The sequence below is a fragment of the Heterocephalus glaber genome, unplaced genomic scaffold, assembly GCF_053883595.1.
Source record: "Heterocephalus glaber isolate CG9 unplaced genomic scaffold, H.glaber_assembly_v1.0 deba00001447, whole genome shotgun sequence".
Classification (NCBI taxonomy): Eukaryota; Metazoa; Chordata; class Mammalia; order Rodentia; family Bathyergidae; genus Heterocephalus; species Heterocephalus glaber.
In genome coordinates, this window is record NW_028258299.1 from 409,783 (window position 1) to 433,678 (window position 23,896).

General features: G+C 52.9%; 2 protein-coding genes across 5 annotated transcripts; both read right to left on the reverse strand.

The window, feature by feature from the left end:
* Positions 1-9,185: 9,185 nt before the first annotated feature.
* Aurkaip1 (aurora kinase A interacting protein 1) lies at positions 9,186-10,554 on the reverse strand. 2 transcript variants are annotated; one of them, XM_013065071.3, is made up of 4 exons: positions 10,480-10,554; positions 10,086-10,166; positions 9,453-9,898; positions 9,186-9,357 (listed from the first exon to the last, which is right to left on the reverse strand). In XM_013065071.3, the coding sequence occupies exons 2-4, from the start codon at positions 10,135-10,137 to the stop codon at positions 9,256-9,258; spliced, it is 600 nt and encodes a 199-aa protein (XP_012920525.1). In that variant the 5' UTR covers positions 10,138-10,166; positions 10,480-10,554; the 3' UTR covers positions 9,186-9,255. The 2 variants fall into 2 exon arrangements, with proteins under 2 accessions (XP_012920525.1, XP_021099251.1); XM_021243592.2 differs by having other exon boundaries at positions 10,086-10,545.
* Positions 10,555-14,648: 4,094 nt separating this feature from the next.
* Ccnl2 (cyclin L2) lies at positions 14,649-23,633 on the reverse strand. Of its 3 annotated transcripts, none has more exons than XR_015452426.1 (11): positions 23,307-23,633; positions 22,886-22,960; positions 22,586-22,695; positions 21,206-21,326; positions 19,568-19,632; positions 17,139-19,012; positions 16,884-16,988; positions 16,659-16,800; positions 16,047-16,155; positions 15,885-15,971; positions 14,649-15,705 (listed from the first exon to the last, which is right to left on the reverse strand). XR_015452426.1 is itself a non-coding variant. In XM_004863850.4 (11 exons), exons 1-11 carry the CDS (start codon positions 23,592-23,594, stop codon positions 15,351-15,353), a joined length of 1,557 nt encoding a protein of 518 aa, XP_004863907.1. In that variant the 5' UTR covers positions 23,595-23,633; the 3' UTR covers positions 14,649-15,350. The 3 variants fall into 3 exon arrangements, 2 of the variants coding, with proteins under 2 accessions (XP_004863907.1, XP_004863906.1); XM_004863850.4 differs by having other exon boundaries at positions 17,139-17,238; XM_004863849.4 differs by having other exon boundaries at positions 14,649-15,726; positions 17,139-17,238.
* Between the last annotated feature and the right edge of the window lie 263 nt (positions 23,634-23,896).

The window sequence follows — 23,896 nt, forward strand, 5'->3', positions numbered from 1 at the left end:
CTGATCCTTTGTATACTGAGGCGGCAAGTACACTCAAGAGAAAAAAAACAACCAAGGTGCAGTGGTGCATCCTAGCATTTAGGAAGGCTGAGGCAGGAGGATCACCATGAGTTTGAGGCCAGCCTGGGATACATAGCGAGTTCAAGCCCAGCCTGAACTGGACAGCAAGACCCTGTCTCAAAAAAGAAAAAAATAAACAAAAGTTCAAGCCCAGCTTGGACAACTTAGCAATTTAGCGGGACCTTGTCTCAAAATAAAAAATTAAATTGGCTGGGGATGTTGCTCAGTGTGAAGGCTCCAGGTTCAATCTCCAGTACTGGAGAGAGAGAGAGGGAGAGGGAGAGAGAAACAAAACCAGGCAAGGGCTTCCTTGGCTGGACAGCTCAGGCAGTCTGTGTGGGTAACCAGGCAGGGCCTGGGGAAGCTGCCTCCTGGGCAGAGGGAGCAGCAAGCTCTGGGCTCCCCTAGGAGAGGCCTGGGCCTTGGTCTAGCCAGAGGACTGGGTCTGTGGGCATGGGCGAACAGAGATGGCTGAAGCTGCCAGGGTTCTTGTGACACACAAGGAAGATGGCCTGTCTTGGCCATGCTGAGGGCAGAACTCGAGACTGTCCGGACTCCTGGTGATGTCTGCACTGGTCCAAGCCCCTCCCATGAGTAGGGGGAGCATAGGCCATAACCCTTCTGAACAATCAGGCTCCTGACTGGGCAAAGCTTAGTGCAACAGAGCAGATAGGAAGGGGCAGCTCCCCACTGGGGAGACCACTGGGGGTCCAAAAGACAGCACCAGGGGAGCCTTCCAGAGCCAGAGCTCTCTGTAGACAGCCCAGGAGACACTGGGTCTTGGCCCTGACTGTGAGGCCCCCATGACACACAGGCATCAGCCTGTCCAGACCCCAGATGGACAGCCAGCCTGATGGGGAGAATGGCAAGGTGAGGATGTGGTTTGTTCCACAGCAACAGGAGTCTACACAGCCACTGCCCGGACAGGAGCAAGGGCCAGCAACAGGGCCCCAGGCCTCACAGAGGTGAGTCAGGGGTTTCTTTTCTTTTCTTTTTTTTTTTTTTTTTTTTGGTACTGGGGATCAAATTTGGGTCCTTTCTCTTGCGAGGCAGGTGGCGGAACCACTGAGCTAAATCCCAGGCCCCCTAAGGGGTTTTCAAGCCCTGGGTTTCCAGGGACTGGTTGTAGGGTGGTGTGGTCAGGCAACTGCAGCCCTGGCTCTTTCTGGGTCTCATAGGGAACTGTGTGTCCCCATCCTGTCTATCAGGCTGAGGCCGGACCTGACCACAGCCTGCTGTCCCACCCTCACACTGTCTTCCTGGTTTTCGTGGTGGTAGAGATGGAAGCAGTGCGCGGGCCTTCAGAGCCAAGGCTCCACTCCCGGCCATGTCCCCAGTCCTGACCTGTCTGTCTGGGGGTGGCCACGTGCCTGTGGGTCCTGGGCTTTTTCTGGAACCTCGTGGCTTCCACATTGCTATCCCTGCTCCTCCAGCTGCACACTCTGTGGGCCTCATGGGCAAAGGCTGCCAGGCCCCGGGGAGCTGTCCTCTCTTCCCCTCTTCTCCTGAGGGAGAGCCACAAGCTGGTGGCCTGGTGAGACAGAGCTGAGCGAGCACTGCTGCACTGCGACCTTGAGACTAAAGAACATACATGAGAAAGTTAAAAATATAGAGACAGCCAGGCAAGGCAGGGCATGCCTATAATCCCAGCAATAGGGAGGCTGAGGCAGGAGGATCAACATGAATTCGGGGCCAGCCTGAACTACATAGAGCTCACCCCATTCCCCAAATACAAAAGCATTATTTCATGGGCCAGCCATGCCTTTTATCCTGACAAAATATCAAGACAGCATGCCCAGGGTGTGTTCCAGTCATGGGCAGACCACTCAGATCCCCATTTTAGGGTCTGATCTGTGCTGTCTGCTGCTGTGGGGGGGGGGGGGGGGACGCCGCAGACCTGCTCTCAGGAGCTGGGGCTCCCAATGCCCGCTGCAGTCTTGCCCTCTTCTGTTGTGAAAGAGATGTTATTTACTGATTCATCCATTTCACTTTCTGTATTTATTTTGCATTGCTGGGGATGAATCCAGGACCAATTGCTCTAGCACTGAGCTCTGTCCCCAGCCCCATCTATCAATTTTAAAATCGGAACTATGAGCCTCCCATTTTCTCCCACCATTCATAGGGCTGGGCGTGTGCTGGGCATAGTGAAGCCCTAAACCCATCCTCAGCACACACAGATGTCACCTGCAGTGCCCGTAACTGTGGGACAGGCCTGCCTACATGGCTTCCACACCTGTGCAGTGTGGCTGTCAGAAGGGCCAGGCCTAGCTGGGTACAACTGCCAGTAGCTTCCCGGAGGCCTGCGCATTGTGACAGCAGTGGCTTCTCAGGCCTCGCTAAGCAGATTTACCCTGAAATGTGATGTTTCCAGTAAGGGTTTTTCTTTTTTTCTTTTTTTTGGTACCAGAGATCGAACTCGGGTCCTTGTGCTTTCAAGGCAGGCAACAGAAGCACTGAGCTAAATCCCCTGCCCTCCAGTAGGGTTTTGATCACAACTTCAAGTCATGTGATTAGTTTTCATTTAGAAGGCCGAAGGGCTCCAGGTTCCCAGCACCACAATGAAATAAAATACAGAAAGGGGTGGGGATGTAGCTCAGCGCGAAGGCCCCCAGCTTTCTTTGCCAGACTGTAGGAGAGGGAGGAAGGGAAGGGAAGGGGAGGGGGAGAGAGAGAGAGGGAGAGGGAGAGGGAGAGGGAGAGAGAGAGAGAGAGAGAGAGAGAGAGAGAGACAGCTATGGAAACAAGATTCCAGATTATAAAACCAAACTTGTCACATTTTAATGATGCAATAAAAGACCTCTACTGAGAAAAAATAGACCTGAATTCTTCTACTACAAACCAATAACTCCACATCTTCCAGTCCAATTGTTTAAAGAAACTGAAGTAATGTTGGCATGAAGAAAATGACTAAAAAAAGGGTAGCTACTCCTAAGGGGTTGGAAGTTCAATTTCCTTTTCCTTTCCAGTATTTTCACATCTCTTACTTTAAATCTGTACAAGTGTGCATTGGCCTAAGCCACTCAAAATGGGTGCCCGTGGGACTTCAAAGAGACATCACCAGCCATGTGGCACATACTATAATCCCAGCATCCAGGAGGCTGAGGTAGGAGGATCCCCACGAGTTCAAGGCCAGCCTGAACTATGCACAAGACCTGTCTCAAAAAAAAAGAGAGACTTCATAATCATGTACATTATTTTTGGTTTCCAGCAAAACTGGAAGTTATACTCATGTGCTTAGAAAATGTGTTCTAATCACAGAACCAAAGAATCCAGCAAGGCTCAGGCCAAGGAGGGCATCCTCTAGCATTGCAGAGGTTTCACAAGCACCTTGCTGGTGCTCATGGTGTCCCGTCTTTGCCCAGTGAAGCATGTTCGGGCGGCTCCAGAGCCCCCTGCAGGGTCTAGGGCCTTGGCACGTTCACTAGCTGGTGTAGAGGTGCAGGGACTCCTGGGCACTTCCTGCTGCAGACAGGAAATGGCTGGGACTGTGGCAGACACGATGCTGAAAACTGCTTGTTTATCTGAGATTCAAATTGGACTGGGACCCGTATTTCTATTGGCTAAAGTTAGCAACATGACCTGGAATCAGCCATGTCTCCAAAGAGTCCTGGATCGCACCAAAAAGTGGGAAGTTGGGCTGGGGATTTAGCTCAGTGGCACTGTGCCTGCCTCGAAAGCGCAAAGTCCTGAGTTTTCGTCCCAGTACCCCCCGCAAAAAAAGTGGCAAGTGATTTTCATTTATTTTCTTATATTTTTGTGATATGAGAAACTGAATCCAGGACTTCACACTTGCTCTGCCACTGAGCTACATCCCAGTCATAAAAAAAAAAGATTCTTATAGATTTTTGGTTTTTTTTTTTTTTTTGGTATCGGAGATTGAACTCATGACCTTGTGCTTGAGGCAAGCGCACTGTCACTGAGCTAAATCCCTGGCCCTTGATTTTTGGTTTTTGAGACAGGATCTTACTGTATAGCCCAGGTTTAAACTCGATCCTCCTGGTTTAGCCTCCCAAGTGCTGGAATCACAGGCATGTGGCCTCACATCATTTCATCTTTCTAAACTTTTACTTTACAACATCCCAAAATGCTGGCATTATAGGTATGGCCCACACCTGGCTCAAACACAGGAAAGGATGTAGACCACTTCTAGGTGTCTTGGACACTCCTAGCTAGTGATCTGCAGCTCACATTCTCAACTACAAGCAGACGATGAAGATAGCTATTGTCAGAGAAACTAAAGCGCAAAGTCTCAAATGAACCCAGCCTGATGGATCCTGAATAGCATATTTATTTATTTACTTATTTTTACAGGGTCTTGCTAGGTAGTTCAGGATGGCATTGAACTCACTATGTAGCCCAGGCTGGCCTGGAACTCACAGCTGGCCTCCTGCCTCAGCCTTCCGAGTGCTGAATTACAGGTGGGAACCATCACGCCTGACATGAATAGCTTTTTTTTTGCCGTACCTGGACTCAAACTCAGGACATGCACTTTCAAGGCAGGCGTGGCGCCACTGAGCTAAATCCCCAGCCCTGAATAGCACTTTTAAATGAATGGACTGGAGTAGAAAATACCTGAGTTGGTGGTGCTCAGGAGGGCACTGTTTCATACAATTTTGTTTCTGTTGCACTAGTAGCAATGTAAAGAATGCAATTTTTTGTTCTGGCTCTGGGTCCAAAAATAATTTGAAAGCCATCAACAAAACATGTCAGTACCAAAAGGATCACTGAAGAGCTGAAGGTCCTCTGCAAAAGGTTCTGAGGGGAAGGAGCAGAGCGACTTTTTCTCTTAGACAGGGTCTCACCATGTATCCCAGACTGGCATCCAATTTTCGGCGATCCTTCTGGCTCAGCCTCCAGAGTGCTGGGATTACAGGTTTGCACCACCACACACGCTGAGACTTTTTCTTAAATCTTGTTTAGGTATTAAACTATTTAGCTATGTACAGGCATAACTTTTATATTTTATTTTTTCAGTACCGGGGATCGAACTCAGGACCTTGCACTTGTGAGGCAGGCATGGCACTGCTGAGCTAAATCCCTGGCCCTCAGGCTTAAGTTTTATAGAAACACAATTTTAAAAAATCAAGTTTTGCGGTGAAACAAATCTCAGCCAGTCTTGTGTTTGGGGGGCTCCCCTATAAACCAGAGCTGAGCACAGATCTGATGCAAAAGGAAATGATTCCTGGGCGGAGCTTGGCACCACGCCCGAGGCAGAGGGGATGCATTCTGGTAGAACTCCTGACCTCCGCTGTCACCCACACTGCCATGGAATGTGCCTGAGAAAGAAGACACCAAGGAAGGGGATTCTGCTGATGGACAGCGCTGGGTGGCCCTGACAGCACGGAGAGGGCTGATGAGGAGGACGACCTCTGGGGAACAAGAGCTAACTGGTGAAGTGTCGGGAGCAGTTCGTGATTTGGGGGAAAAATCATTTCACAATTAAAATTATGATTAGGTCTAGTTCTCCCGCCTACAGGCCCACTATGGCACATCCAGACACAACTCCATTTTGCCTCTGGTCACAGCTAAGACCTCAACGGTCCCGTGATGCTGCGATGCTCCAGGGCAGGACCACCTCAGCTGAAGATATCTGGGGGAACAAACCTTCATTTACATCGTTCCTTATGGTTCCAGGATTATCGCCTCTGCTGCCCTGAGTCACCTGTTATACTTGCTACTCCTAACATACCGAATAAAGGTGTGGCAAGCTCAGGGTCTTTTTTTTTTTTTTTTGTACTGGGGATCGAACTCGGGTCCTTGTGCTTTCGAGGCAGGTGGTGGGACCACTGAGCTACATCCCCAGCCCGGCTCAGGGTCTTTTCAGCTTTGCTGCCCAGAGCAGCACTGGTCAGGCCCAAAGCTCAGCTTCTCTAAACCTCATTTTTCTGTCAAGTCTGATTAATTAATTCACCTTGTGCTGTCATGGCTCAGAGACTAGGACTTACTGCAGAGGTTCTAGCAACGTCCCCTTTCCCTGTTCCCTACAGTGAGGCCAAGGTAGGCACCAGGACCCTTCCCCAAAAGGCAGCCTCAACCACCAGGTTCTTCCTACAGGTGGCCTGGCCACCCCTCACCTGGCAGGCACTCAGCACAATGGGAAGCTGGAGCCAGGGCCACAGGAACAGTGGGGGCCACCTCTGCCCCTGCTCCAGCCCCAAAGGGACCTAGCTCAGGGTCCCCACACCAGACACCAGGGCCCCCAACACTGGGCTGTGCAGTTCTGCCATAGCAGAGGGGCGGGGGCCACAGCTCAGGTGGACAGATGTCTCCAGTACCAGGCCTAGGGACACCCTTCTTCCACCCACTGCAGTTCCAGTGCTTTTCTGGGGGTCCTTGACAGGCCATGGCTGCCCAGGGGAGTTGGTATCTTCCTCCTGGGCCCGGCTCCACACCAGAGTACTGGGTGCTGCTTGGAGCTGTGGGCCTCGCTCCGCACCCCCTGGCCCCATCCCCTCCCACTCAAGAGCTCGAGCCAGCAGTGCCTCAGAGAGGCCGGGAACACCCACCAGACAGGGGTCTGAGGGCCTGGAGGGCTGGGCTCAGCACTGGCCCCTAATGAGTCTGCCACTCCCAGCCATGGGCCCAAGACCCCCCACCCACACTGGCCACTGCCAGAGGTAGCTGGTGAGGGCTAGTGAGAGCCTCCCCAACTGTGAAGAGGCGCACAACCCACAAGGCTGTGGCAAGGAGAGGCCCCACAGGGAAGAGGGAACAGCCCTAGTGAGCTGGAACAAGAGATAAAAATAAAACCCACAAAATTGTCAGTAGGGGCTGTGGCAGAGGCAGAAAGGCTTTCAGGCTGCAGGCAGGACAGCTCTGCGCCCCAGGCCCCTTCAAGGGCAGGGTGGAGCCCAGTGGGGTTGGGTGGGCCCAGCTGGGTGTGACATGTGGAAAAGAAATCTGACATTTGGGGCTGACTGTGGCGGGGCATCCTGTGACTTATAGGGACTCAGCAGCTTTCAGGCCTCTACCTTCCAAAAATATCTCCAGATGTGGCCCAGAGCATTATGAACCACTGCTCTGAAGGTACAGTGAGGTGGGCCAGCCTGAGCCCTCAGCTGACCTCTTCCAGCTGGCCCCTGATGGGTGGAGGTGGTCTGCTCCAGAGGCTGGGCTCCAGACAGCTCAGCTGGACACTGTACTTCTCCTTGACCAGCAAAGGGTGGGGTGAGCCACAGGACAGCTCCATAGCTGGGCTGGGAGGAAATACCGGGAGCAGCTGCTCAGCGGGGGTGGGGGATGCTGTGTGTGTGTGTGTGTGTGTGTGTGTGTGTGTGTGTGTGTGTGTGTGTGTGTGTGTGTGTGTGTGTGTGTGTGTGTGTGCTTTGTCGGAAGTTCCACTGCTGAAGGCTAGCAGTCATGGGCACCAGCCAAGGGCGGGGGTGGGGTGTGTGTGTGTGTGTGTGTGTGTGTGTGTGTGTGTGTGTGTGTGTGTGTGTGTGTGCTTTGTCGGAAGTTCCACTGCTGAAGGCTAGCAGTCATGGGCACCAGCCAAGGGCGGGGGTGGGGTGTGTGTGTGTGTGTGTGTGTGTGTGCTTTGTCGGAAGTTCCACTGCTAAAGGCTAGGGCCCAGGACCCCATCTTTGCCCCTGGGGAATCTCAGATCCAGGAAGGCACCTAGGACCCTGGTGGGCGGGGCCCTCTTGGGAAGCTTCCAGATAGCTGTTCTGGTTCCAGTTTGACCCAGGGTCTGCCAGCTTTGACTGCTGCCCCCTGGTGGCCACCAGCATAGGCACAGGACACCACCACAGTCTCCGGACTCACAACCCAGTCCTGATGGACAGGGACCACTTCGTGTTTAGAAACCTGCTTACTTCACTGGTCAGGGCTGGGGCCCCTGGCTCAGGAGCAGTGTAGGATTATGGATATGATGTCCACTCTTTCCTGGGAACTTCAGGGAACTATGCTCAAATTTCTTGTCCTCCCAAGACCTAATCCGCAGAGATTTAAGCTCAGGCCCTAGAGATGTTTCTGTAAAAAACAAGAAGCCCTGGCTGGGGATGTGGCTCAGAGGTAGAGTCTTCCTAATGCATCCATGGTGCTGGGTTTGATCTCCAGCACCACAAAAATAGTTTCTTTTTTTTTTTTGGTACCAGGGATCGAACTTGGGTCCTTGCAGTTGCGCAGCAGGTGGCAAAACCACTGAGCTAAATCCCCGGCCCAGCACCACAAAAATAAAACAAGAAGTCCTCGAAGTGCTGGTGCTGGTGAGAGGTGGACCACTCCTAATGGGTGGGGAATGCAGGACACTGAGGCCCAGGAAATTTAAGTCTGTGTTCCTGTTGCATAACTCAGAAATAAGGTCAGTGACATGAAATAAGGTAGAGGAGGGTCCACACTGCACTCTTTGTGCCTGCAGTTCAGCTCCTCATGCCTTGACACAGGAAACCAAGGGCCCTCCAGGTCCCTAGTTGCTAGGGGTGGTGTGTACCTCTTAAACCAGGAGAAGCTGGAATCGCAGGGCTTGTCTTGAGGTAAGACCTTGGGTTCTTCAGCTATATGAACAGCATCCCTTCCTCAGCTGGCCCCAAGCCTGAACCTTCTCAACCAAACCCCATTTCTCTTTTTTTTTGGTACTGGGCATCGAACTTGGGTCCTGGGGCTTGCAAGGGAGGTGGCAGAACCACTGAGCTACATCCCCGGCCCACACACCCCATTTCTGACCAGCCCCACCCAAGCGAACCTGGAGAATCAGCAGAGGCTGAGGAGCCGACAGCAGGCACTGGGACGCCTGGGAGCTGTGCAGATGCCCTGTCTCTCGGCTGGACCACTTCAGCCAGGAAGGATGGCTCAGAGTCCGGAGCCTGCATGGGCCAGCTGCCATCTCCAGGGGATAGGGCCTTGCCTGCATCCTCATTCTTAGAATATAACCCAGTCACCCTCACTACCCAGTGTGGCCCTCCACTACCCATGTGCGCTTTTAAAATCCCCACCAAGAAGCTGTTCTCAGCTACTCCACAGCACACATTCACCCAGCAAGTTGTCACCCCACAGGCACAGCAAGGGCCAACTGGGCAGGAACATTCACTTGGCCACTCCTTGGGCCCTGGGCTCCCATAACAGAGAGACCGGCAGGCTACCTCCCGAGAGCTCACTCGAGGCAGACGAGGCTCCAGGCCAGCCCAGACACTGAGACCTCCCAATGTTTATTACGTGTCACCAGCAGCACGTGGGTCGTGGAAACAAGACCAGGGCTCATTTAACCTTCAGGTAGATCTTGGGGGTCTGCCACCCCTGGGGGGCCTCCTTCAGGCCGGCCTTCAGCCAGATGCGTCTCAAGTCTTTCTCAAACTTCACCTGTGAGGACAGAAAGAGTAACATCAACGGACTTTTGGCAAATCCACACACTCCCAGCCACTCTGTCCACTCAGGCCCAAAGAGGGGCCACTCACCTGCTTCCGCTTTAAGCGTCCTCCCTGGACTTTTCGGCGTAGGAACCGAGTTCTCTTGACCAGCTTTCGGTACTTGTGGTGGTTCATCTTCCGCCGTCGGATCTTCAGGACATTTTTGCACTGCATCTGCGGAGCATCCCAGACGCCCTCATCCACCTGCTTGGTCCCCTCTTCCACTTGGCCGGGAGGACACTGGTAGAATTGGCCTGGAGTCACAGTTGCTGGGGTCCCAGCATTCAATTTGGGTAAGAGGTGGCGGGCGGTCAGCCAGCTCTCCAGGGGGCTGATGGCCATCTTCCTGGGGACCAGCAATTCCTCAAGCTCCAGCTGGGGCCCCTTGCCAGGAAGGAAGGCCGTCCTGCTCAGGCCTGCGGGCTGCAAGCTGTGTGGGCGCTGGCAGGCACGGCTGCCCGGAGCCACCGAGACAGGCCACGGCCGACTACACCCTGCAGGAGAGGACACAAGCAGGCACTGTCATGAATCCACAGCAGACAAGCGCCGCCAGCACCCGGCACGGGCTGCAAGTCCCCGCGGGTGAATGAAACGTACCTGTTCCCGGTTTGCCACCCCCTTCGTCTGTTACGAGGCCCTATGGCACCCCTGACCCACATCCCTGACCCACGCGCCTCGTACCTGCCCAGGGCACGGCCCTGGCAAACCGCGAAGTCAGGCGCGCCAGGAACATGGTTGTGGGAGGCGGCGGCCTGGCTCCAGCTGGAACACAGGCGCCGCGGAGTCACGGGGGCGGGCGGTGCACGACCCCGCGAGCCGCCACCTCGGTCAGCCGGTCCCGCCGAGGTGCAACTGCAAACCCGCTCGCCCTCGAGCCCAGAGTGAGGCTCAAATCTCTGCAAGCCACGCGCCTGCCTCGAGACTCCGTTTCCCCGAACACCCGAGTCCGCAGCGCAGGTCGCAGTCAACGCCCGAGCACATCGGAGGGTTGTGGCCCGGGAGGGCGGTCCCACCCCGGCCTGGCCCGACGCAGTACCCCACGTCCTCAAGGTCCAACAACCCGGCTCAAACTAACCACTCAGCCGCCGTACTCGGGAACTTTCAGTCCGTCCCCAAAACCAGCCCTCGCCAGCGACAGCTTCCGGTTAGAAAAGCGCCGTCTCCGCCCCAGTCCTCACGCAGCACGTCAGTTCCGCCTCGTCCCCTGCTCCAGCAGGAAACTCAGTTTCCCACAGTCCCACGGACTGCCTTCGCCCAGGCCCGGCCGCACGCCGGCGTGTGGTAGCGGCGGCGGGTCCCGCCCCGTGAGGCTGTGGTAATGGCTGTCTTGGGGACGAAGGGCTACCGGTCTGCGGGGTCCGTCACCTCGACGCCGAGCCCCCGGTAGCCGGGATGACCCCTGCCAAGGTGGGGACGGCGGGAGCTTTGGGGCGATTAGCGTGGGCCCCCGGCTCGCGAACACCTGGAGTCGCCCGTGCCCGCCGTGCGGCCGGTGCTGGGGACCCTGGAGGCCTCTACCCCAGCCATCCCTTTGACTTCCCAACCTACTTTCCCCTAATTCGGAGACTACTCTGAGGCAGACCGGCTCCGATAGTAATTGCCTGGCAAACAAAAATCAGACTCAGCCGGGTGTGGAGGTGCACACCTGTAATCTCAGCACTCGGATCGCCGAGCTCGAGGCCAGCCTGGGCTACATAGTGAGTTCAAGGCCAGCCTGAACTACACAGAGAGAGCCTGACTCAAAACACACACACACACACACATCACACTTAGGCTTTAACTTTTGCTCAAAAGCAAAGTAAACTCTGTGGAGGATTGGTTTTGACAACTCTCGGTTTTGGTTCTAGAGATCGAACTCCGGACCTTGCGCTTAGGAGGCAGGCGGAGGAATCACTGAGCTAAATCCCCGGCCCCCATAGTTTTGACTGAACTTTTTTTTTGGTACCGGGCATCAAATTCGGGTCCTTGTGCTTTCGAGACAGCCGGCGGAACCACTGAGCTAACTCCCCGGCCCTGACTGAACTTTTAATGCTGCTCCTGAGGACATAGGCAAGTGCTCTTCAAGGCGCCACTTTTTTCTCTAGTCCAGAAAGACGTCCTGTCGGGGATGGCGAATCCCAGGGTGGCACCGCAGGATGCTGGTGGGAGGGGAACGTGGAGAGGGGCTACTCAGAGGTGGCCTGCAGGAGGATCTAAGGAGCCAGGGCAAGTGGAAGAGAGGGCAGGCCAGTGTAAGGGCAGAAGCTGCAAGCTCTGCGGCAGAGGTCACAAGGTGACGCTGTACCCTACCTCCTAGACGAACTGCCCAAGATTCCCAAACAGGGAACAAAGCATGTCCTGTGAATTTCCCAGGAAGACAAACCTCTGCCTCCAAATTGGAACAGTGCGGATAGAGCAAGGCAGATTGAGTCCAGCTCGACAAGTCAGTGAGTTATTAGATCACTTACAGAAGGACAGCTCACCTGCAGCTGCACTACCAAAGCACCCCCACACTGTTAGTATTTCTATGGAGCTGTAAGGAAATCAGCAAAAAGAAGAATCAAAATCAAGAGTTCATGGGGAAAGTTGTGTTCCAGTTCACATCCTACCTGTATCCAGGAGCTCCACCCCTCACCAAGCTCAGCTGCAGTGCTGGACTCCCTAGTGCTGGGCTAGGGCCCACCAGACAGCTAAGTTGTCCACAGCAAAGTGGTGCTACTTTGGCTAGGGTTTGATGAATGTTCTCCCGTTTGGTAGCCCACTCCTCACCCAGAGGCGCAGCTTTCCCCAGGAAAGGGTTCTGGCACAAAGTGGCTGGATGGTGCCCTCTACACCCTGACTCTTAACACTGGTGTTTCCAGCCCTTCACCTGGCAAGGGAGAATCCGTCAGAGGCGGTAGCCAGGTGGGATGGAGCACATCTGTAATGCCAGCACTCTGGGAGGCTGAGGCGTAAGGGTCACAAGTTCCAGCCCAGCTTGGGCAGTTTAACAATTTAACAAGACTGTCTCAAAAAAATGGGGCAGGAGCGTGTGGATGCAGCTCAGTCCACAGCAGGTGTAAGTGTTGAGAAGTCCAAAGGCAGACAGTGCCATGAGCATGGGTGTACACAGCTGGGGATCCTCCAGCCCAGGAGCTGTGTGGAGCCGTGGGAGGAGTGACAATGGCACTGGTGGGCGTCCACACCAGACCTGTCGCTTCCTCCCACAACAGTGACAGAGCCCGTGTGGTGGCATCCCATGCCAGACCAGGCAGACCCAGCCAGGCCAGGAAGCCCAATCTTCCCTAAGATCTGAGGAAGAAAATTCACAATGGAAGGATCCGGGAGGGTATGTGGTCAGTTTTCTTTTTTGTACTGGGGATGGAGCTTAGGGCCTCTGTCCTGACTGAGTCACATTCCCAGCCTTTGCTTTTTTTTTTTTTTTTTTTTGAGGGGTTCTTGCTAAGTCACTAAATTGCCCAGGCTGAGCTTAAACTTCCAATCCTTCTGCCTCGACTTCCCAGAGTACTAGGATTACAAATGTGTAGTACTGTCCCCAGCTTTTTATTTTTTATTAATTTATTTTTTGTCCCCCCCACCCCACCCCAGGATCAGGACCTTATGCTTACAAGGCAGCTGCAGCACCACTGAGTCAAATCCCAGCCCAGCTTTTTATTTTTAATCAAAGGAATTCTTTAATCTCTCAAGTATATAATTGTTGCACATACTTGTTTTTCCTAGAATTCCAAATTGCCTCCAAAAAATGTCTTTCTCACAAATTTGCCTGTAATCCCAGCACTCAGGAGGCTGAGGCAGGAGGTCTGCCTGATAGTTCAAGGACAGCCTGAACTACATGGCAAAACTCTGTCTAAATAGAGGGCTGGTGGGCCAGGGATTTAGCTCAGTGGTTTTGCCGCCTGCTGCGCAAACACAAGGACCCGAGTTCAATCCCCAGTACCAAAAAAATAAATAAATAAATAAATAGAGGACTGGGGATGTAGCTCATTGGCACCATGCGTACCTCAAAAGTGCAAGGTCCTGAGTTTAAGCCCCAATACCAAACAACAAAAAAAGAAAGAAATTTTGCTTATCTGGGCGGGAGGCTGGAGGGTCAAGGGTAGGAGTGACCCAGGGCAGGCCCTAGCCTGGGGCGCTCATCTGGGGTCCCAGGAGCCACCACTGGGCACTGCTTTGTCGGATTCTAGTGTTAAAGTGCTGGCACCAGCTAGTGCCAGAACCCAGCACACTGCTGTGAAGTTTTCACATTTCCTTAGCTGCTGTTCTACAGCCAAAGACAGCAGCCAAGGGAAATAAACATCTTTCCTAGTAGGGACTGGGGATTTAGCTCAGTGGTTCTGCTGCCTGACTCACAAGTGCAAGGACCTGAGTTCAGTCCCCAGTACCAAAAAAATAAAAAAATAAAATGTTATAAACTCCTAGTTATTCAGGGTTCCTGTGATCTGCAGGCTGAGCACTGTGAAGGAAATGGGAGCGCAGCACTGCACCCAGGGAAGGGGTGCTGGCCATGTGAAGCTGGGCTGGGGTTTAAGAAGCAGAAGAGGGAGGAGGGGACCTGTGCTGCCCCGATGCGCCCTGGGACAGGAGATTGCCTCAGAGCAGACCATTCCTGTGGCCCTGCTGACAATGGAGGGCCCCCAGGCAGCAGCTGAAGGAGACCAAGAGCTTGGAGTTACCTCCAACAGGGCTGCAGCTGTTTGGGCTGCAGAGGGTCAGCATGAGGCCCGCCCCAGGACCATGATGCATTGGGGCCACATGCCCACCACCCTCCCACAGTACCAAGGGACTGGCTCTGCCAGTCTCCCCAAACCAGTAGGGCTGCCTCTGCCCATGGCAACTCAGCCTTCCTGCAGCACTGCCACACCAGGCTCTGACTAGAGGTGCTGGTCTCGGGTGACCCCTTGCCAGCCCGAGGTAACTGACTGGCCCAGAGACTTCTGTCCCGAACAGCCCAGCTCCTGCACTCGCTGCCCACCTGCCCAGCCAGGGGAAGGAGCCCTCCGGGCATCTGGCTCCCCATATTGGTACTGCAGGCGGCCCACACAGATATGCCCAGCCGCCTTCCCACTTGAGACCGCCAGGGCCTGGCCTGTCCTTCCCCATTTCCAGCAGATGCATTGGAGCTCAGTACAAAGCCCAGGACTTGAGTGAGGGCGAGGGGGGCAGGAACAGCATCCTGAACGTGGCCCCACTTGGTGGAGCTGGCCGTGCACACCTGCAGGCCCTGATGAGCAAAGCACAACCACAAAGTCTCTGGCGTCCCAAGTGTCCTGAGAAGAGAGAATTGTGTTTATTCAACAACATAAAATGCATATAGGAAACTTCTCTATTTAGGAGCTGGTGGCCTGCACTCAGCATTGCACAGATAAAAATATACGACTTTCAACACAGACCTAAATACCTTCATGTTTCAAAAATCAGAATCTTTTACACAGTTTTAAGCTGGCAGAATTCAAGTTCTGAGTTTTCATATACATAGCTTTCACTTGTATTAAACATGTTTATTTACACATGGATAGAGAATAAGGGGCTATTAAGGCCATTTTCTCATTGTGAAACACTGCAAAATATTTACATAAGTACAACCTAATATAGGCAAAGGTTCTAAAAATCATCTTTCTTGACTGAACGTAATTGAGTATGGAAGTGAAGAGACAGCTTGTCCATAGCACCAAGCCACCCTAACAGGAACTCAGGTCTCTGCTTTCCCACCGAGTTGCCCGAGGGGCTGAAGCTGAACCCTTTGGCTGGAACCATGTGTGCCACACCCCACGCTGGCCCAAAGGGCCCCCTCACTGTTCCCTCAATTCCATTTCCAAATTCACCTCAAGGCCCAGGGTCAAAAACACCATTTCCAGAAAGACTAGTGGTAGTCCAGGGCCACTGGTGCTGAGGTGCCCCTGGAGGGTCTGAGGGCAGTCCCCAAGCACCCCCAGGAAGGGCCTGAGGCAGCGGTCTGGGGAGGCCCCTTCACCGCCGATGCCTGCTGTGCCCGGGGTGGTCCCGCTCATAGCGATGGCCACTGCGCTCATAGGACCTCGAGCGCTCCCGCCGCTGATCTCTGTAGTAATGACTTTTCTTCTTGTATTTTCCAGAGTGATCCAGCCGCTCCCGTGACCGGCTTCGAGAACGGGATGAGCTGCGGCTCCGAGACTTGTGTGGCTTCTGAGTGGGGTACTTGCAATCCTTGGGCTTCCGGGAGCTCCTCACCTCAGAGCCTTTGTAGGGAGCACCTCGGTGCGCCTGCCTTGGTGGCGAGTCACTCCGACTCCGTGAGCGGCTCTGTGACTTGGACCCCCCAGACGTGGAGCCGCTGTCACTTTTCCTGTGAGGAAGGACAGCACACCTGGGACCACAGGTGCGACCGACTATCTCAGCTCGGGGCTGACAAGGGGTGCGGAAAACAAGAACCCATCTCAGGTTAAGAGCCACTGTCCCTTGGGGGAAACGGCCACCCTGCCAGCCTGAGTCCCCCCCCCGGGGGGGGGCGCGCTGGGCACGCACCTCCTCTTGGGAGACGTGGACCTGGAAGGGGACCTCGAGCGGCTCTGCTCCCTGCTCTGGCTCTCGCTCTCGCGCACCCTCGGCAAGCTGCAGACAGGAGAAGGCAGTCACAGACCCAGAGGCCGCGGCCACCCGGCAGCCACCCAGCAGCTCGTGTCCTACCCATTCACAGGGCTGTCGGCCTTGGCTTTCTTTGCACCCTCCACTCTCCTCTTGGCAGTCTTCACAGACAGTGGAGAAGGCTTGTTTCCTCTGCCTCCTGTGGGCGACTCTGCAAAGCACAGGAAGTTCAAAACCAACCCTCAGAAAATTGTTCACTGAGAAACACACTGGCAGATAAGGGCTTTTCTGGGGGGTGTGGGGGACACAAACGCTGATCGTAACTTCCCGCCCAGGGCTCAGAACCTAACAGACACCACAGGACCCAGAGAGGCACCTTGACTAGGGCATTTTCCTCTGCACCTGCGCGTTGTCCCGGCAAGCCCCAGCACCTGACATACAATCTAGTAAGATTTTACACTTCTCACTGAATGTAAACAAAAGGATCCCAAAATGCCCATCCTTACTGCTTGTTAATGAAAATATTAAAACGTGGGCTGGTCTGGGGATTTAGCTCAGTGGTTCCGCCGCCCGCCTCGCAAGCACAAGGACCTGAGTTCGATCCCCGGTACCAAAGAAAATATAAAAACTAAATCTTCAGAGACCCCATCTCCTTCGGAAGATCACCGGTGGCCTGTCAGGCAGAAGCCCAGGCTCTGGGGCAGGAGCACACACCTGGCCTCGGAGCAGGGGAGAACCCCGCACCGCTGTCCGCTACGGGTGCACCCCCAGGCAGCAGGCCCCGAGCTTGTGCCTTTGCCTCCTCCAGGGCATGCTTTCTCTTCTCCACTTCACTCTCCAGGTATGTCAGATCCACCTAAGGGGCCGGAACCCACCTATTCAGAACCAGAACCTTCTGGCTGAACACAAATGCATATGCTATGTGAAAACACAAAGAACCTTTTTCCGCGTATAAAGCTGCAGGATTTTTAAGCAGATTTCTTGAATTTCTTCTTCAGTTGCTCCAAACAAAAGAAACCAATGGGGACGATTGGGCAAAGGGATCTGTGAACACAACAGCATTATGTCACATTCCTCTTAACAACCTCAAGGCCACAAGACTCAGGCTCTAAGAAGCAGCCTGCTATCTCCACACAGTGCTGGCATGGGCTCCAGCTGGAGGGCTGGGCTGAGCTGAGACATCAGCACACTGACCTCCAGCGTCCGGGCAGCGAGGTAGATGCAGGCACAGGCAATGCTCTCAGGCTGGAAGCGCACAAAGACGTCTGTGCGGAGGCTGTCGTTCATATAGTTCCTGAAACCAAGCACAGGGAGAACTGCAGTGCACCAGCAGCCCCGCACGACCGTGTTCCCTAGGGCCGCCGCTACTCTAAAGTGGTCTACCGCTAGGGCCAAGAGCTAGCAGTCCTAGGAATGCCCAGAGGTAAGGAGATTCTAGCTGCTTTTTCTGAACGTAAGAAAGAGAAATCGCTGAGGGGATCAAAGCTGGCTGAATGTCAGACAGTATGTGTTGCTGTGAACGAGAACCGACTTTAACTTTACTTTTCCCTCAACTTTTAGCTTGCCATCATGCAAAGCACAATGCCTCGAAAAGAAAATGCTACTTAGTGGTTAAAATGTACTCGGTTAAAGAAATCTAAATGCTCAAAATCCAGAGTGCAGAGAAACATGCAAACTCAAATAAACGGGCTGAGTGTGAAGCCTTGCGGCCAAGACAAGCTGTCCTCCTGTGATCCTCTTCAGTGGAGAGCACTTGTGGCCTGGTCCTCCTCCAGATGACTGAGCCACAGCTTCCAGGAGGGAGTCCACTTGGAAAGGGACAGGCCCTTGGGTGCAGTTCCGGTGCAAGGGACCGTCCGGAAGGCCAATGCCCAAGGAGTCCTCTTCTCAGGCTTATCAAAGAACGTTCCAAACTGTCCCATTTCAACAAGGAGTCTTAAAATGAACATCCATAAAATCAGAAGCAACAAGATACTAGAAGTTTATCACATAAGTACATTTATAAACTTTATCATACTTTAGAAGACATTTAAGTACAAAATTGCAGTTTTAAAAAAATTAAAACATTTTCCTTCAGATATACTTCTCTAAGATTTATAGGCTACATCTAAACCTCTTACCAGCTTTATCAATATTGCAAAAACAAGCAATTCTGCTAGAAAACAGCTGGAGAAGTCACATATTCACTTACTGCCCCACCACCCCAACAACAGATAGCATGGTGTCCTTGGAACCAGGGTGCGGTTCCCCCACCCTAACCTCTCCCCTGACCCTGGAGAAGGCCACACTCAAACACAGATTCTCAATGATCAATTCTAGAGATGCCCCCACCCCGGGCGGGGGGGGGGGGGCGCAGCCCCCATGGGAGCCATGTGGTGTCAGTGCAGCAGCTTGTCTCAGGAATGACTTCGCAGATGAACAGTTCAAACATTGACAAATACAGCCATCAGTAACTTTGTGTTTCTAATAAAAATACTCAGTATTCAAATAGTGATAGCATTAATCCATCAAGTTCTATAAACAAATTAAATCTTCAGAACATATATTTAAACTTATTGCTCTATTTGAAATAAATTACAATATGTTGAAAAGTATCCAGGGAATAATTTAAAGATGCACACCTTTCCCAGAATGAGTCCCACTCAGCTGCTGAAAAGAGCAACCTGAGGACTTCAAGAACTAATGAAATAATCTTGTACGACGGCTTCAATTCCCATCAGCCAATTTTTCACCTCAGTTCTTACAGCTTCCCTTAGAACTTTTTAGAGAAAGGCACTGCATCTTTATGGTACAAGTACAGCAGTTTTAAGGAGACAAAATCCAAGCCAAGACAGTTACCAACTCTAACTGATACGATTACCGAAGCACGACAGGGCCAACAAGAAGCACAATCGTCAGAGCCACAAGCAGCAGTCGGCCATGACTAGACTATCGTACGATACCACCAGTCTAGAGCCGGCCTTCGGTGGTGAGCCTGCACTGGATTGGCTGAAGACGGCCGCTGTCCCTGCACCAAAGCGCTTGGACAGCAGAGGAGAAGTCTTAGTCACTTACCCTCAGAGGCTACCCTTTGATTGAAAGAGTACAGAAAAGAAAAGTCAAAACAGGTTCTCGATGAAAGAGTCATAGCACCAGACAATTCAGTCAGCAATATGACCCCTAAAGACTCAACTCTGTGGGGAAAAGGGAGCAGGACACCCCAGACACAAAACTGCCTTTCCAGCCTCCCTTTCTAGTATGGGCCTGTTAGAATCAGCCCAGAATCATAGAAAACTTTTACCCATTTTTCCCCACAGGATGAAATTCCCTGGCTGTTTAAGATACCTCCCCCCAACCTGAGACCTGCAACTTCTGTGCCCAATTCACAGCCCCAAGGGGAACCCCACTGACTGCTCCCAAGGCGGACACAGGCAACCCAGGGGCAGGGATGGGCCACCTACCGTCACACCAGTGCCTGTCATTTTGGGAAGCTGCTAGGCAATTACACAGCAGATCACTGGGCACCGGGGCAACTGCAGCCCACAGCCAAGTCATGGGACCGACTACCCACTGCCCCAGTGCCTCAAGTAACACATTCCTGCACTGCCCTTGCTGGACTCGCGAAACAAGGAGGGTCAACTCACCATGCAGTCTGGACCAGGTGCTGGTTACGCTCACATTCTAACACCTGAAGGTACATAACGATTATCTGGAAGATATGGGTCAGGCAGTTATTACCAAGAACCTGGAGAGCAGGAGTCAGATCTTGCCAGTGTCCACGAAGCAAAGAACCTCATTCTAGATCCCAGGGGTGGCTCCTGGTCACGTCCGGCAGGTGGCTCGGCTGGAGGGCAAGCCTTTGTGGGTCGAGCTGCCACCTTCTTTCAAAGGTGGGCCACGTGCATGTGTGAGGACCAAGCTGTAGCCTGTGGCACGGAAGCTGCATTCCCCTCATGACCCATTCTCATTCTCATCAGTGCCTTTGGCACCAGTGCAGTCAACCTGTCCCAGGCTCCACTGCACCTGTAGCCAACTTACTTTCAGCCAATGCAAAAAGCACTTAACTCTTCAGTGGATAATTCACCAAGAATTTGAATTAGTGTCAGAAACAAGGGAGAGAGAAGATATAAAGAAACCCCCAATAAAAAGGGGTTAGGACCAAAGATGCAAACAGTAATCTCTTTTGGGCCAGGGATTTAGCTCGGCGGCATCACGCCTGCCTCGCAAGTACGAGGTCTTGAGTTCAATCCCTGGTACTGAAAAAACAACAACAACAACAACAAAAATAAACCAGTAATCTCTGTCTCGCTCTCTTTTCCTTTGGTACTGGGGATTGAACTTGGGTCCTTAGCTTTCAAGGCAGGTGGCAGAACCAATGAGCTAAATCCCCGGCCCCCCAGTAATCTCTTTTTAAAATCAGTTTTGGGCTGGGGATTTAGCTCAGTGGTTCCACTGCCTGCCTCGTGAGCACAAGGTCCCGAGTTTGATCCCCGGCACCAAAAATAAATAAATAAATAAATAAGGTCTTCAGACGTTAGCTCAGTAACAAACCCTAATTTCAATCCCCAGTGTCACCCCCCAAAAAGGGAAGTAAGGCTATTACTAAGGTAACTTCAGAAAATGAGCTGTTGAGAAGGAAAATGTATACTAACAGACTCAATTTCTAGGTCACTGCTATTTTTGAAAGCTCAAACCTAAAAGATGCTGTTTCCAAAACTGTTTTCTTGGGGGGACTGGGAATTGAACCCAGAAACTCACGTGTGCTAGGCAGGCACTCCACCCAAGCTACATCCCCAGCCTTTATTTTCATTTGAAGTCAAGGTCTCATTAAGTTGCCCAAGATGGCCTTGAATTTGGGATCCTCTTGCCTCAGAGCTGGGAATACAGGATCATCCCACCGAAACCAGCCATTTCCAAAACTCTGGACAGCTGTGCACACCTGTGGTCTTAGTGACTACTCAAGACACTGAGGCAGAACTACAAGTTTGAGGTTGGCCTGGGAAACTCAGTGAGACCCTGTATCAAAATGGAAATAGAAAGGTTGGGGAGCAGAGTAGTTCCATGGTAGAAAACTCCTGGGTTCAATCCCCAGTAGTGGGGAAAAAATTGACAGATAGTAAATTAGGCTAATGTGTGAAGGATTATGCTGAGATTACAGACAGACATAGGAAAGCCCAGTCAGGAACACGCTCAGGCTTCCTCGGGGCCTCCAGACACAAGAACGAAGAGCTGCTGCGGCCAGGAGTGGGGTGGCAGGTTACAGGCAACGGCCTTAAACCCACCTTGTGAGGGTGCTTCACGTGGACACAGAAGCCCAGCTCCTTAAGAACACGTCTTTCTGCCTTGATGATTTGGTTCTTTAAGTTAACATAATCTTGGTCCAGTAGCAGAGGCACAGGTTTCCTGTAGGTCAAAGCACATGGTCTGCTTCAGGGTTGAACACAAGGTCTTTCAAGTTCCACTCTTACTCCTCAGGCTGAAAACATCATCTCAACACAATACAAAAAAGCTATGAGGGGCCAGGGATTTAGCTCAGTGGTTCCGCCACCTGCCTCGAAAGCACAAGGTCCTGAGTTCGATCCCTGGTACCAAAAAAAAAAAAAAAGGAAAAAGAAAAAAGAAAAGCTATGAGCCTCATAGTAAAATCACCAGAGTCCTCAAACCCCAATGGCAACCTCTTTAACCTCCCTCCATAACCTGAGCTGCACTGATCTAGACAGCCAGCGTCCCGTGCCCAACACTGGCTGGCTGGATGGAGACTCAGGTTCTCACTGCACCACCACTAAGTACATGCAAGAGAGGAGATCAGACTTGTATTTCGATGGAAACTAGAAAATGACAGCACAACACTGTTCCTCATATCTTTCGGGAACTGGCTCCAGGACAATCAATCCCAGTAACAAAATCCAGAGACACTCAAGTCCTTTACATAAAACAGTGTAGTATTCACACAGCAGCCACAGACTTCAAATCATCTCTAGGAGACTTGGACAGTACAGAATGCTTTGTAAGTGGTCGCTGTGCTGTACCACCTAGGGGATAACAACAAGGAGCAAAATCTGTATATGTTCTGTACAGACACAGTATTTTCTCCCAACATTTTCAATCTGAGGTTGGCTGAATCTGAAGATGTGGAAGCTGTAGATACAAAGAGTCAACAGCACTTAAAAGAGATGGGGCTCCCTCCTTCCTTATTTTTTTTTTGCAGCATTTGGAATTGATTCCAGGGCCTTGTGCTTACTGGACAACCACTGTACTACTGAGCTGCAGTCCTGCCCCCTGACTTGCATTTTTAGATGCAGCACTGGACAAGTTTCTGGCTGTCGCAACTGCAGAAGTAGAGGGCAGGGCTGCTTAACATCCTGCAGCAGCACAAAGGACAATTTCAACAAAGAAATCCCCAGTGCTGAGACTGCAAATCCCTACACTGGAGCTCTGAGTTCTGGGGGAAACCGAACCACAGTGGGCAAACAGGACCATCCCAGGACTGGAACTGCCCACTGTCCCATTGAGCGAAGCCCTTGCAGCACGTAGGGTAACCCTGGGAACATAGGAACATATTACTGAGCATCCACAAGATTAAAACCTCCCAACCTGAGCTTGATCACAGAAATGTTAGTTAAACCATGACAGGTGCTATGATAGCTCTGATAGGAACTTACTTTTTCTCTCTCAAATGTCGAAGGCGATGAAACACATTGATGACATCCCGAATTCTTCTTGGAGCTTCTTCTATTTTGGAGGCCAAGTGCACACAAGCCATGGATACATGCTAAAATGTAAGCATTGCAGCAGATGTGTTCCCCCCATTGGGCTTCCCCAGGCTTAGGGTTACTGGGAGCAAAGAGAAGGTGAAGAGGTAAAGGCCTTTACGCAAGGAAAGTGGAAGGGGGGAAGGGGTCGAGTAGACTCGGACTCCTCCCAGCACATCCCCCTGGCAGGAAGCGAAGGGGCAGGCCTACCTCCATGGAATGCTTCACGAAGGACTTGGTGTAAAAGAATCGCTGGAACAGCACCTGCCCCGTAGCCATGGCCACCTAGAGACCGAGAAGTTTCCATCACTTTTGATCGGACACTCAAGACCAAGTAACTTGAGACTCCCCGGAACAAAATAATAACACGTTTCTCACGTTCCCCAATATCGCTGAGTCTCAAGGCCTCCAGGACTCTGCTTGTGGCTGGGTTAGGGGATAGGGCCAGGGATTCAGGGTGAGGGCCAGTTCTGGGCAGGATCGGGTCGGGTCGGATCGGGGCTGGCTCGGGGCATGGTCGGAACGGATTGGATCAGGATCAGCTATGGGAGGGGGACAGGTTGGATCGGGGCCCGTTCCGGGCACGGTCCCCACTGCCGGCCGTTCCCTCGAGGCCCATGGCCATCCTCACCTGCGGCAGGCGCAGCAGGATGCCGGCCGCCTGGATGAGTTCGCAGCCCACCACGCGGAGGCCGGTCTCGGTGTCGGGGTCCAGGCCGCTCGACATGGATGGTGTGAAGCGCAGTTTGTCGTCAGGCAGCAGGCAGTTCTCCAGGGTGATGAGCACTCCTGAGTACAGCTTGTCCCCGATCAGCACCCCCTGCGACCCGGGCGTGGCGCCCCCCGAGCCGGTGGCGCCGGCCGCCGCAGTGAGCACTGCCGACCCGGGGACTCCAGCGGCCGCCGTCGCTGTCGCCATTTTGGGCCGCCGACGCCTTTCAGGCCCTTTCTCTGCAGGGCGGCTCCTCGCGACGCTCACGGCCCGGCCCCAACGCATCCCATTGGCTGGATACAACGGATGCCTCATTTCTATTGGTCAGGCGACCTGCTCGCCAGACTTACGTCAGGCGCCGACGCCGGAACCCGACCCGGGAAGGGCCGGCCTGTTACCCCAGGATTCCCCGCGGCCAGGCCTGACCCGGAAGTGTGTCTGCCCCTAGCGACTCAGACCGCGCACAGTCGGCGTCGCGGGGTCAGGCTCGCGGAGTCCCGCGAGATCCT